Source organism: Populus trichocarpa, chromosome 7 (genome assembly GCF_000002775.5).
Source record: "Populus trichocarpa isolate Nisqually-1 chromosome 7, P.trichocarpa_v4.1, whole genome shotgun sequence".
NCBI classification, from domain to species: domain Eukaryota; kingdom Viridiplantae; phylum Streptophyta; class Magnoliopsida; order Malpighiales; family Salicaceae; genus Populus; species Populus trichocarpa.
The window spans coordinates 2,878,904-2,892,309 of NC_037291.2; the positions used below are offsets into that span (position 1 = coordinate 2,878,904).

A 13,406-nucleotide genomic window follows, 5' to 3' on the forward strand; every position below is an offset into this window, starting at 1 on the left:
CATATATGTTCAACAACGCATGAAGACACAATATTCGCTGCCTTGTTACAAGGTTTCCTAATACGATGAATGATAAAAACACTTGCTCCATCAAACACTACAAGTATACCGTGTAAAATTATTTTAATGATGAAACCATGTTATTTGATAATTTTACTTATATTTATTTAGTATTTTATTTATGTTTTATATATAAAATGCATTGATAATCTTTGTTTTATGTTTTGAAAGTACTTTTGAATGTGAGATTTGAAAAAAAGTAAATTGGAGATAAAATTCAAACCATATTCCAACCCGTGTCGAATATTTTATGCAGAACTTGAGTTGTAGAGGTCAAAATAAAATGATTTTAGTGACATTAGAAATCTAATATCTATACCTTTCTATACATATATGATAAGAACAAAAAAAAAAAAGGATGGAAATCGCAGCTTTCAAAGACAAGTCTTGCATTCTGTCTATTTTGACTTTCGGCCATTCCGACTTGAATATCTTGAGTTAGAGAAGTCTATTTGATGCAAACTCAATCGTTTTGAATTCCTGATACAAAGACCTATCACCCTACCAAAAGTCAGCAGAAAAAAAGCTCATATGAGAGAGATGATTTTTCTAAGACAACCTATAAATTCTGCCAGCAAACATATTTTGTGAAGAAATAAGTCTAACTTACTTAAATGTAAATTGTTTACTTTGAAAATGACAGTTTTTATATTTTTTAGGAGAATACAAACGGATTGGAGGGATGTGAGGATTAGGGTTTCATATAAAATAAAAATAAAGAGAGAGAGAAAAAGGAGGAGGCGGGTAGAAAGAAGAAGAAAACTCTACCATTTTCTTCTATACCCGAAATTATATTCTCATCTGTTCTAATCATTAGTTTTTTCAATAGACATATAAGGCTAAGCTATCTTTCTTGGTTGAAAGGATACAAAAACCTTTGGATTTCAAAAACTATAAGATCTATTTTATCTTTTCTTTCAGTTTATATGATGCTTATGAATGTTTTTCTATACTTATTTTCTATGATTGTTTAGTTTGATTGTTAGAGCAGACTCTAAATTATTATTCTAAATCAATCTACTATTAAGTTTGCTATCAAAACTGAAGTTGTGATATTTGAACCTGTGAAGCCACTAAGTTTAATAATTATAACGGATCTATGTTGTTAATCTTAGGAAAAACATTCAATTAAATCAAACATAGACTGCAGACAATTATGTTGTCTAGATTTATCAACATATCTAGTTCTTAAGGCTGCCATTGAATTAAATTACTAGTGCAGACACTGTGGTTGTTTAATGGTTAAGGTTTGTTACACCGCGGATTAGTTAGCTGACTCTTGTTAAGGAAAGATAGATATTCATAATATAAATGGACGTATCGTTTTAGTAATCAATTTTGATTTTCATAGGTAGACGTTTACTTGATACCAAGGCTTTTCTCTTGATAAGTTTTGGATTTATTTAATTTAACTTGATTGTTTTCTTCTGTTTACTATAACATAGCCTAGATAACTTCAAAACCCTCTAATTTTGAATCATTTAGCATAAAAATCTAAATTAGGTATTTCTTGTGGGATCAACCTTTACCTTGCTCTATAATATCTTGTTTGTTTTAGTTAGAATAATTAATTTATGTGACCACGACATCGCAACATTGAACAACAGGTTCAGGAGCACCGATGTGAAGATCATTAATTATTCCATACAATCAGTTCCCATTTCAAAATTTTGCCATTACACAGGAGGAGCCCAAATGGATGCGCTTCTTCAAGCTTCGATAAACCAGGCATCAGAAACATGCTCAGGCGGTAGCTCTTTTGTAGCAATGAACTGCCAGAATCACCATGAAGAATGATGCTGATTTCACCCTCTTTACATTCTGTAGACCATGCCCTCATCAACATTGATCTTCAGCAAGCCACGAGGAGGAGCCTGCCAATATGAAGAAACAGTAGATCAAGGCGGAACAACTCTGATATTTTTGATTTCTGACACTTTTTTAATTGCCAATGAATTGTTATTACCGGATATCAACTATAGCATCATCAAATACCACAGCATTTTGCTGTTTCCATTGTGCCATACCAGTATATAACCCTTTGCTATTCTCACATCTATCCAGTTTGTTAACAACCTGACTTCACCACTCGGCAATTGAATTTTAACCTAAAGAGGAGTCTGGTTGTAAAGGAGAGCACAATACCAAATGATCCTACCCAAAGGGAAAATGGGAAGAGATGAAGCTTCGCAGCACATTTGAAATTGGCTTCGCTCTGCTCCTGCACCGTGACCATCCTTGTGAAGATTTCATCTAGTGGCTAGTGGTAAGAGTTTGAGATTAAGGGGTTTGTTCTTTTTATAATCTCAAGTTCGAGCCCTATAGTTGTTAATATGATGACCATTATATGTTTATATGATCGTTTATTTTAGGACCTGTAAGATTAGTCAAGATATATACAAGCTAGTCTGAACATCCATGTTAATAAAAAATAAAAATAAAAAATTCATCCACTTGATTTTAACACTTGAACATGTATAATTCATCTTTTTTTGGCTACGAAGCTGAATTAATGCAAAAGTTGATTGCAGACTGAAGTTTAGTCTCTGCGGCAAGGACCGAAAGAACCCCCTTATCTCTCTCTTTCTACACGTGGCCGGCTGCTGTTTTATCTGAGGAAGATTACAACTTGTGATGCTATCAAGAGACGGCAAAATGAACTGTTTTTTTTTTAGTTTGAGGTTTGAGGATATTGAACGCTTATATAATTGTTAACTTTAAAGCCTATATAGGTACGTGCAAGCTGGTGGTTACAACCATGTTAAACTAAAAAAAGAGACGGCAAAATTACAAATGTGGGTCCAGTTAAAATGCCATTGTTGAATTTTCAATGTGACGTGAAAGTTGAGAATACTTTTTTAACAATAACAGCTCCTCAAGAAGATGAACTAAGCTCTGCCATCCAACTTGTTTTTCAATCAAATTATAATATAGCCAGCAGGACGGGAAAACAGACACAAGGGATAGGAGATGGAGAGGCAGAAGCATTTTGTGCTAGTCCATGGAGCCTGTCATGGAGCATGGTGTTGGTATAAGGTGGCAACTTTGCTTACATCAGCTGGTCACAAAGTTACAGCTCTGGATATGGCTGCTTCAGGGGTCCATCCAAAGCGGGTAGAAGAGCTCCATGCGATCTCAGACTATTTCGAGCCATTGATGGAATTCATGACATCTTTGCCACCAGAAGAAAGGGTGATTCTAGTGGGTCACAGTATGGGTGGGCTCAGTAATTCTGTTGCAATGGAAAGGTTCCCTGAGAAAATTTCTTGTGCAGTCTTCGCAGCATGTATCATGCCAGGTCCTGATCTGAGCTTCACAGCTGCAAAGGAAGAGGTATCATTTGCTCTTTTTTTTTTTTTTTCCCTTTTCTCTCTTCACACACATACACAGAAAAAATTAAAAGCTTCCAGAGAAGGAGCTATTTTTTTTTTTATGGAGAAGAGAAGGAAAGTAGCATGATATTTATACTCTATGATTTCTCGGCGTCTTAATTAGCTATAAGGCTGTTATTTCTTGCCCTGGCTTGTGCTATTTCAGATCTATTATGCAGGCTACATGGATCTCCATAAGATGGTAGCTTTTCTTTAATTACTAGCCAGCAAATTAGATTTACTTGTATTTGATTGTAGCTGATTTTTTGAGAGGCTGAGAATGCGATTGTGAGGGAACAGATTTCATCCTGTTTGCCTAAATCTCTTACTTTGTTTAGACTAGTGATGAACTTAGATCCCACAAAAAATTGAGCTTGCTCTGAGCTTCGTTTCAACATTGTCTAGCATAGGCACCATTAATGGCCAAACATCAACGATGGAACATGGCCAGGCTCTAGGGCTACTCCAATCCATGATCATGTGGGTTAATGCCAAATGTGCTTGATGGGTCAACGATGATATAGTGTCTAATGGGTCTAAATTTCAACCTCTTCCAAATTCAATTATGGACGCTGAAGATTTTTCTTCTCGGAGAAAGACTTTCTTTTCCTTGAAAGCAACCTATTTGTTAAAATCCCTTTGCCTAAGATGAGCCAACTCGCGTAACCGTAAGCTCAATGGCCTGTTCTTGCTGTCCCTCTCCTTGCAGTTGCATTTTGGTATACTCATTACAGCAATGATCCTGCGTATTGTAAATAACTTCAGAACTTTATGAAGTGATTATGTTAATCTTCTTTAATTCTTGTGTTCCATCTCATATTGCTCTCTTAAATTGAAGTTCAAGGATAGCTATGGAGTGGGAATCGCATCACTCTCTTAAGCTTTCTCTCTGTGTAAAACGGTGATATTTACTTTGGAAATATATTATCAGAATGCCAGACAAGCGGGTTCCTTCATGGATTCACAATATATGTTTGATAATGGGCCCAACAATCCTCCAACGTCCATACTGCTTGGGCCCGACTGCCTGTCAATCCAGCTGTACCAGCTCTCCCCTGCCAAGGTGGTAAAGAGTATTTTTCTTCATGCATGATTTATTAGATATGTTTTAGCACACCGTGATTTCTCTAAACTTGATTGAATCTTCTTCTCTCCTGCTCATCTTGCTTGCCTCGTTTTCTTTTTCTTTGAAAACTTGACCTGCAGGATCTTACGCTAGCGAAGCTGTTGCTGCGACCTCACCCTTTGTTTAGTGACGAGGCGACTCAAGAAGAAGTCTGGGTTACGAAGGAGAAGTACGGATCGGTTCCTCGAGTTTATATCGTGTGTGACCAAGACAAGATAATAAAGGAAGCTATACAGAGATGGATGATTGAAAAAAATCCACCGGATGAAGTAAAAGTTGTCCCTGGTTCTGATCACATGCTCATGTTTTCCAAACCTCAAGAGATGTGCTCTTGCCTCCTGGAGGTTGCCGGGAAATACTCCTGATATTGTCAATTGCCACTTGCTTGTCGGAACCTGCTACTATGTGCAGACGATCAGAGGTCGTCGACCAAGTATCAGCCTGCTGATGCGCAGCATAATCAGAGAAAGGTCATGAGAAATATTAATAATGCCAGAGATAATTAATTTGAGCCAATTAAAGATAAAATAAAATTGTTGAATATAAGAGGGTTTTTTTTTTTTTGGTGTGTGTGTGTAGTCTTTCTTCTTATTATAATTACTAGTCAACGAACCACGAGTTATGGATGGTTTATCAAATATATATAATCCTTAAAAAATATTTAATAGTATATATAAGTATGTTAAAAAATAGTGAATTAAATTATTATATATATATATATATATATATATATATATATATATATATATATAGAGAGAGAGAGAGAGAGAGAGAGAGAGAGAGAGAGAGGTTTATAGAGAAGTTAGAAAATATTTTATTCAATGAATTAAGATTACTAATGAAATGATATATATGTCTCATGAAAAAAAATGAAACCAATTTCCATTGATTAAAAATTAATTTTTTTTATTAAGAAAATCTTAAAAGGATTGTTTAAAAAAAATCGTATTTTAGTTGAGACGATATATTTTGTGGAAAAGTTATATAAGATGATATTAAAGAAATTAATATCATTATGGAATGATATGTTCTAATAAAAGGATAAATGAAACTAAATTATATTTATTAAATAGTAATCGCATATTTGTTTATAAACCTTGAAAGAATTGTTTTAAAAAATACATAATTTAATTGAAAATGTAGTTTTCAAAACATGATTGAAAGCGGTTTCTCAAACTCTAACCTTCAAAAAATTATTTAACATTATATATAAAGATTAAATAATGAATTAAATTATTATATAACATGTAGATTTGAGAAGATTTATAAAAGACTTTATGAATTAATACATGCATTAGTGGAATGTTATATCTTATTAAAAAGGATAAATGAAATTAACTAATTTTTGTTTCAAACAGGACATGACATGCTTTGTCGAATTTCCCATTGATTTATGTGTTCGTTCATCCTTGGGCTTGTGTCTTTAAGTCTCTTTTCTGGATGTTGTGGGTTTTGGTTTTGTATCTTTATTAGGTTTTAGCCAATCTTCACGGCTACTCTCCAACATGTTTTTGTCTGGAGTTTTTTTTAATATGCATTTTTGTTTATCAAAATAAATAAATAACTTCAGCGCTTTAAAAATAATCATTCGAAATTTTATAAAACCATGATAAATGGATTTACTTGAATTCAAATTAAAAATAGAATTAACTAACTTTTATGGTTAAAAAATTATTGAAATTTATATTTTAATAAAATTCTTTAACATAGAATACTAACATGACTAAAACAAATTGTGAATGAATATAAAATTTATTTAAAATAATTTTTGGTTGACATGTTTTGTAAAACTCAAAACTTTAATTCCTTATAGGAAATAAATTAATTTTTGTTATTGTTTATATAGTGGAAAGATAAAAAGTTAAATTAGATTTAAAAGACACGAAGCTCTTAGATGGAAGATAATATAAGCAAAGTGAATTTTGAACTTATAGTGAAAAGATAAAAGTTGTTCGGTTTGTTTTTGTGTTTTAAAAGTGTTTTTGAAAAAAATTAATTTTTTTTTATTTTTTTATTTACTTTAAATTAATATTTTTTTAGTATTTTCAGATCATTTTGATGCATCGATGTCAAAAATAATTTTTTAAAAATAAAAAAAATATTTTTTTAATGCATTTTAAGTGAAAAACACTTTGAAAACAACCACAACCACAACTACACTTTTAAATACCCTATCAGACACGCTTGTTTAACTCATGTTCTAGTCCGGGCATGGGTTTAACTATGAATAAAGAACCGTTAGTTAATTTTTTTTTCCTCATCAATCTAAATAGATTTAATGAGCATAAAAAAAGTCAAAAAAAGTTAAAAATTATGTTTTACAGGGAAAGCTGGTAATGGAAAGCATTTATTATAATAATTATTAAAATTAATTATATATTAGTTTTGATTCCAGAACCTCTTAAAAACAAAAACGCTGAAAGAAGAGTGTTTCCAGGTAGTTGACATATTTTCTAGAATTTTTATACTCTTCTTTACCTTAATTTTTAACTTATTCTCCTTAAATTTAAGCTTTATTTTTCCATCTTTTTCCTTGTACTCTAAAGCTGAAATTCAATTTTTATAAAAAGAAATTTAATTTAAAATTTATTGAGTTTGTATATCTTATTTTAAAATATATTCAAATAAAATAGTGTTAAAATCAAGGTTATCAATTTCGTTTCATTTCGTTCGGAATGGCCGAAATATTTCATATCAATTCAAAAAAGAAAACAAAACGGAACAATTTTCATCTCATTTCAAATCTTGGTTCGTTCCGGAATTTTCAGCTAAATTTCGGCCGGAATGTTCCGGTTTCATTTCACATGTTCCGTTCCAGTCTTGAAAAGCATTTGAATCAAATTGAACCTGATTCAATTTAATTAACTAAACCACCCAAGTATAAAAAGCTCTTTTTCATTACTATTTTCAATAACAATGATATTAATAATAATATTGAAAATTATTATTACTATTTTCATTAACAATAATATAATTTTTTTAAAATTAGATTTATCACTAATATATATGGTTTATATTCATGTTGTTTTTTTCATGTTTATACTTTGTAGGAATTTGAACAAAACAAGAGATGCTTTAGATCCCATTAGCCTTGATAACATTGACCTAGTTTTATATTTAAAATATTTGTGTTAAAACATTTTATTTTTATAATATTTTGATATTTTGTTTAAGTTGAATTACTTTAAGTTAAAGATCCATTTAATCTTGACTATTTAGAAATATTTTAAATTTTAAAATTATATTTATTTGATATTATGTTTGTAATGTATAATTTATAATAAGTTTATTTTGAATTTGAATTATGTTTGTTGAATATATATATATATATATATATATATATATATATATATATATATATATATATATATATATATATATATATATATCATTCATGTTGAAACACTTCAAAATTAAAATATTTTATTTCAATTAAAAAAATAAAACAGGTTAAAATCATGCGAGGCTGATCGCATATTCTATCACTTTGATGGCACTTCATAAAAATGCTTTCCATCTAAAAGAAACAGAAAAGAAACGAAAAGAAGGGGATAATTATTGAAAGGATTAAAATGGCTGGCATTAACCTGCCCCGTTTCTCTCTCTCACCAAAGTCAGGATCAAAATCAAGAATAGAAATGCTCTTCAATTCTCTGTCTCCTTCAGTGAAACCAATCTTGTATCCTCTGGAAATATGCAACAGACAAGATAGACTTTTCTTGTTCCCAAAACCTGCTACCCCATCACAAAAACTTCTTTCCACAGGAGTGTCTCCTATAGCTTGCGCAAAACTGCCTAGTAATTTTAAAACACAGAGGCATTTTGTGTTAGTCCATGGAGCCTGCCATGGAGCATGGTGTTGGTATAAAGTATCGGCTCAGCTAAAATCTGCAGGTCATAATGTTACAGCTTTGGACATGGCTGCATCAGGGGTACATCCAAAGCAAGTTCATGAGCTCCATTCATTTGAGGACTATTTTGAGCCCTTGATGGAATTCATGGAGTCTTTGCCACCAGAGGAGAGGGTGGTTCTAGTGGGACACAGCATGAGTGGGATATGCATTTCTGTTGCTATGGAAAGGTTTCCAGAGAAAATTTCAGCTGCTGTTTTTGCTGCAGCTGTTATGCCTGGTCCTGACTTAAGCTTCAAAGCAATAGCAGAGAAGGTATTGTTTGCTCTGCCCCCACCTCCCCTTCAAAGAAATAGCAAGTCAATATTATGTTCTTGCCTGATAGTCTAATTCTGTAGACACCATTAACTAGGTGGTTTAATCATCAGTTGATTTCAAATGCACCGCTTGTATCATTTGGTTTAGTAATTCAGATGGTATAAATGTAGATAAGCTTCGTGGGCAGGCAGTTGGGCTTGATTATGAATATTTCCCACATAGGTAAATTTTGGTTTTCTAGGATCATAATGTTTGCTGAAGTATAAAACTTTTTAAAAAGTTGCTAGTGTGGCTTGTTTATGCTTGTGGTTTGTTTATTATTTCCCAGATAACAGTAATAGATGGAGCTATAGTTTAGTGTCTTTTTTTTTTTGCTTAAACTAGTGTAAGGGGAACTGGGAAAAGGGACTGGAGAATCTATTTCTACAATGCAATTTCAGAATGGGAATGATGCTCTAGATGGACTACTGTAGTCTTATTTCTGACATATCATTATTAGCTACCATTTAGTAGAAATTTTCAGTGTATTGATTAACAATCCTCCAATCTTGTCTCAATAAATGGAGTCGGTAGTACAAAGTCTCAGTGTACTTGAAAATAAAAAGTACGTCTTCATCTTTTTCTTTATTTTCTTTCAATCATTAATCTTGTGTATGTCCTGTCTTTTCCGTGACATCTTTTATTGCTCCCACTTAGCAGAAGCTCGCCCCTTCAATCGATGGTGATTAGCATCACCCTCATCTGCTCTACTGTAAGGTTCTGCAAACTCAGAGAGTTTTATCCCAAACCATAAATCTCCACCATACCCATGTAGATCAAGAGGCTGCCTCTACTCTCGCATCTGGGATTGTTGAGGTCAACATGGTATTGCAATCCATGTGGAGGAGATTAACCATTCTATCCGTTTCTCTATGTAAGCTACTTCCACGATAGCAGTGATAACATCTATTCCAAAAGAAACAGTCTTCTAAGATGTGGGATTTAGCCATTTTACTGGCTGCAGTATAAATGTGTTGTCATTTGCCAAAATTTGCTAATAGACTAAATAGGGGTTTGCCTAACTTCATTTACTTTAACTTGTCAGATTTTGTCTAAGGCAGGAAGATTGCTGATATTGTTGTTCCTGGTTAACAACAGGATTGTCTCCTGCACCTGCTCTATAGGTGGATTCAAAAGCTTGTGATTAGTCCAATATGCTGTTTATTATCAATTTTAGTTGCTATTGCCTTGAATAAAACTTTAGTAGGCTTCTTTCTGAACAGAGGAGTTTAAGGAGCACGATCTAATGTCAAGTTACCTGTTGATTATGGTTATAGGGCAATTATAGAATGCTGAATAGAGATTTACTTGAGAAGAGGTTTCTTACCTTTCCGTGTTTTTTTTCTTTGCTTTGTATTTCACTATTGAGTTATTAGCATTTGTATCTAGTGAATGAACTAACTAATGATACCTACTTTGCAAAAACATGCAGTCTTCTCAAACATCAGTGTCCTACATGGATACACAATATGTGTTTGGTAATGGCCCTGGCAACCCTCCAACTGCCGTAGTCCTTGGTCCCAACTACATGGCCTCCAGGTTCTACCACCTTTCCCCACCTGAGGTAAGACCTCCCTTTTCACTTGTCAGGAAAAATAGTGCACGTAAATCTGATTAGGATGATTATCATTTCTAATCATTATATATTCATCCAGGATTTGACGCTAGCTACATTGTTGGTTAGACCTTTCCCTATCTACAGTAGTTTAGAAACTGAAAAGGCTGTAATTGTCACCAAGGAGAAATATGGATCTGTTCGTCGACTTTACATAGTATGTGACCAAGAAAAAGATCCTAGGCAAACATGGATGATTGAAAACAATCCCGTGGATGAAGTGATGGTCATCTCTGGTTCTGATCACATGGCCATGTTTTCTAAACCACAAGAGCTCTGCTCTTGTCTCCTGGAGATTGGCGATAAATACTTGTAAATATTTTCTGTGAACTCATTGCAGATTGGAAGTAATGCACAACAGAGGAGAGAAGAAATAGGCAGCAACATACTTTGGGTTTTAATTAGAATTACTTGGAAACACCATCGATTTTCTTAATTCATTTGATGCATTAAATTGACCATGTTTCTTGGTGTTCATCTCTTCTATGTTGCTTAAAGTGCAATGCAACTTCTTCTAGTTTATATCAGTAGCAGTCATCAGCATACATATAACATGAGACATTATTTTTGGGTTTTCGAGACTTGTTCTGATGAAATAAATTCCGTTCTAGTTCTGCTGAACTGCCATAGGCAGAAGCGGACATATTATGCAAGGAAGCAACTCTGTTTGATAATCATAATAAAGGGTTGTGATTGAGGAGCTAGCAAGTCTAATCAGAGAATAGATCCCTTACAATTCACATAGGGAAAGTGAAAGACTTCGAATTCCTGTGAATAATGATGACAAAAGTGTAACCAGTGCTCAGAAGATTAATGAGGTAAAGTACTGGAAATCAATAAGCACAAGCAGAAACTGATATCATTTTAAATATTAATCAACAAACCCAAATGGTGAAGATGAACATCATCTATGCAGACGACATGTGGTATCTACATGTGTTTCTCCTTTTTCTTTCTTTACTAGCGAGAAAAGTCAATTCCTCTAACATTCAAAGACAAATCCTAAGCATATGCAGCCAAGATGCATTGCACACCATCACATACATATGAAGAACACTGGTTAATGATACGTCATAAACTGTATATGTCAGTCCAAGCGTGTTTACGTGCCAACTCCAGTATAGATTGCTGAGTTCTTTAGGCGTAGAAAAACTGCCATGTGTTCTGCTGGAATCTCCATCGCTTAACCTTAATGTGTTCTGCCATGAAGTGCTGAAATGATGTAGACATCATTAAATCCACAGTACAAACTATATGTACTCGCGGAATCGATCCATAATCTCATCAGTGAACCTCTTAGCCTTGTACAGAGCTTCTACAAACATTGATCCTGGTCTATTTAAAAGCATCTGAAGAGAGATCCTGCAAAATATGCAAACAAGAACAACATATTAATCAGTTATCACAAAGAAAACAAGTACAAGATTGATAATTTGTGATCAGATTTGCAGACCTCAGGGGATTTTAAAGGGCTTGCACTTTATGAACTCGTAGCCCATGCAAACACATGTGAGCATTAAACTTGTATCATGACAATTAGGAACAGTGAGATAGAAACAGTGGGATTAGAAACTCAGTCAAACTAGTATTTAGTTCAGCATTTTTGAGATTTGTAAGGGTCACAACTAGATTTTTTCATTAAAGCCTATAAATACTAAGTATTCTGCTTTGTTTTAAGCAAGCCATTAATAAACAGAGAGTTGCGAGTGTTCCGCTCTTTTCTTCGTACAAAACTCCAACAAATTTGGTATGAGAGTAGGTATATGTAAGGGTTTCCAGCAGCAACAACAACCACCAGTTTCAATCTCAAATTCCTCGTCTCACAAAACAAAATTATAACCTATGGTGTATACAATTTAGGCTCTTTAGATTTGTGAGAACTAAACGAAGATGAATATACTGAACCATAATCAATAAGAGCAAAAGCAACCTTTACTGCAAAAATAATGATTCTTAAAGAATCTAGGAAGAGAGATAACAAAGCCTCATTTACGATTTATCAAGGGCTTGATAAAGTTGCCTAAGAGATAGTGACTACAGCAAAAACTTCAAAAGAGGCATGAGAGATTCTAAAAAAAAACAAATCCTATAGTAGTCACTACTAAAAAAAGGGGTATTAGCATCTGAATTTAGCAACGGATAATTCCGTTGCTAAATTCAGTAACGGATTTGCAACGGATTACACATATATTATTTTTTTAATATCAGCAACGGAATTTAGCAACGGAATATCCGTTGCAAAATTTACGTTGAATTTAGCAACGGATTTTCCGTTGCTAATTAAAAAATAATTATTTAAATTTTAATATAAAACCAAAATTACGAACACCGTTGATTACATTTACAAATATTAAATCTCAACCGTCTATTTTTCGCTGGCTTTGTAAATTAACACCAGGACTGCTCTCCCCCCCCCCACACCATTCATGTTTACAGAGACGAAATGAACAAAACCAAAGATTAAAATTAATGATCTTCCACTCTTCCAGTCTCCTTCGTCCCTAACAACATCGATCCATAACTGTAGAAAAATCAACCTCTCTTCATCGATTTGATTTTCCTTTATCCCAAACATTTCATCTTCTTCGCGTCTTCAGCAACCCTAATTTCTTTTCTTCATCTTCTTCTCCTTCATCCGAACAAAATCGAACCAGACCCATCATTATCACCATCGGACATGCTGATTTAAGGTATCTCCTTGTAAACGGGTTGGGTGTTTCACGGTTTTCTTCAATAGTTCAGGTAAGTAATTAAGGGTTTTTTTTTTTGTTTGTTGCAATTTAACTTGCACTAAAAATTTTTCACCTAACTTTCCCAATCCAGGTTTCTTTCTGTCCCTGTAGAACGATCTCGGTCACCTGTAACTCAAGAACATAGGTAACTTTTTTTTTTCTTCAATACTTTGAATAATGGTTTTAGGCTATTAATTCGATAATATAGGGGTTTATGAAATGTTTAATTATGCATGTGTAATTGAAAATTTATCAAAACCCCCAATTTAATTTTTAGGGTTACGGTTCATAAAT

At 33.3% G+C, this 13,406-nt stretch overlaps 2 protein-coding genes across 3 annotated transcripts; both read left to right on the forward strand.

Annotated features, from left to right (window-relative positions):
• Positions 1-2,846: 2,846 nt before the first annotated feature.
• On the forward strand, positions 2,847-5,103 carry LOC7477982 (methyl jasmonate esterase 1). 2 transcript variants are annotated; one of them, XM_006380670.3, is made up of 3 exons: positions 2,847-3,393; positions 4,363-4,494; positions 4,638-5,103. In XM_006380670.3, exons 1-3 carry the CDS (start codon positions 3,031-3,033, stop codon positions 4,920-4,922), a joined length of 780 nt encoding a protein of 259 aa, XP_006380732.1. In that variant the 5' UTR covers positions 2,847-3,030; the 3' UTR covers positions 4,923-5,103. The 2 variants fall into 2 exon arrangements, with proteins under 2 accessions (XP_006380732.1, XP_024460930.1); XM_024605162.2 differs by lacking the exon at positions 4,363-4,494 and having other exon boundaries at positions 2,897-3,393.
• A 2,963-nt stretch (positions 5,104-8,066) lies between these two features.
• Positions 8,067-10,907, forward strand: LOC7477981 (methyl jasmonate esterase 1). The gene is made up of 3 exons (XM_002310723.4): positions 8,067-8,723; positions 10,198-10,329; positions 10,421-10,907. The coding sequence occupies exons 1-3, from the start codon at positions 8,130-8,132 to the stop codon at positions 10,694-10,696; spliced, it is 1,002 nt and encodes a 333-aa protein (XP_002310759.4). The 5' UTR covers positions 8,067-8,129; the 3' UTR covers positions 10,697-10,907.
• The last annotated feature ends 2,499 nt before the right edge of the window (positions 10,908-13,406 follow it).

What these genes read in the sequence shown, in the direction of transcription:
- LOC7477982 (XM_006380670.3), top strand. Translation starts at nt 3,031, where the DNA reads ATGGAGAGGCAGAAGCATTTTGTGCTAGTCCATGGAGCCTGTCATGGA. An exon ending in TCACAGCTGCAAAGGAAGAG is followed by an intron (nt 3,394 to 4,362) that starts GTATCATTTGCT and finishes ATATATTATCAG; the next exon opens with AATGCCAGACAAGCGGGTTC. An exon ending in ACCAGCTCTCCCCTGCCAAG is followed by an intron (nt 4,495 to 4,637) that starts GTGGTAAAGAGT and finishes CTTGACCTGCAG; the next exon opens with GATCTTACGCTAGCGAAGCT.
- LOC7477981 (XM_002310723.4), top strand. Translation starts at nt 8,130, where the DNA reads ATGGCTGGCATTAACCTGCCCCGTTTCTCTCTCTCACCAAAGTCAGGA. An exon ending in TCAAAGCAATAGCAGAGAAG is followed by an intron (nt 8,724 to 10,197) that starts GTATTGTTTGCT and finishes AAAAACATGCAG; the next exon opens with TCTTCTCAAACATCAGTGTC. An exon ending in ACCACCTTTCCCCACCTGAG is followed by an intron (nt 10,330 to 10,420) that starts GTAAGACCTCCC and finishes ATATTCATCCAG; the next exon opens with GATTTGACGCTAGCTACATT.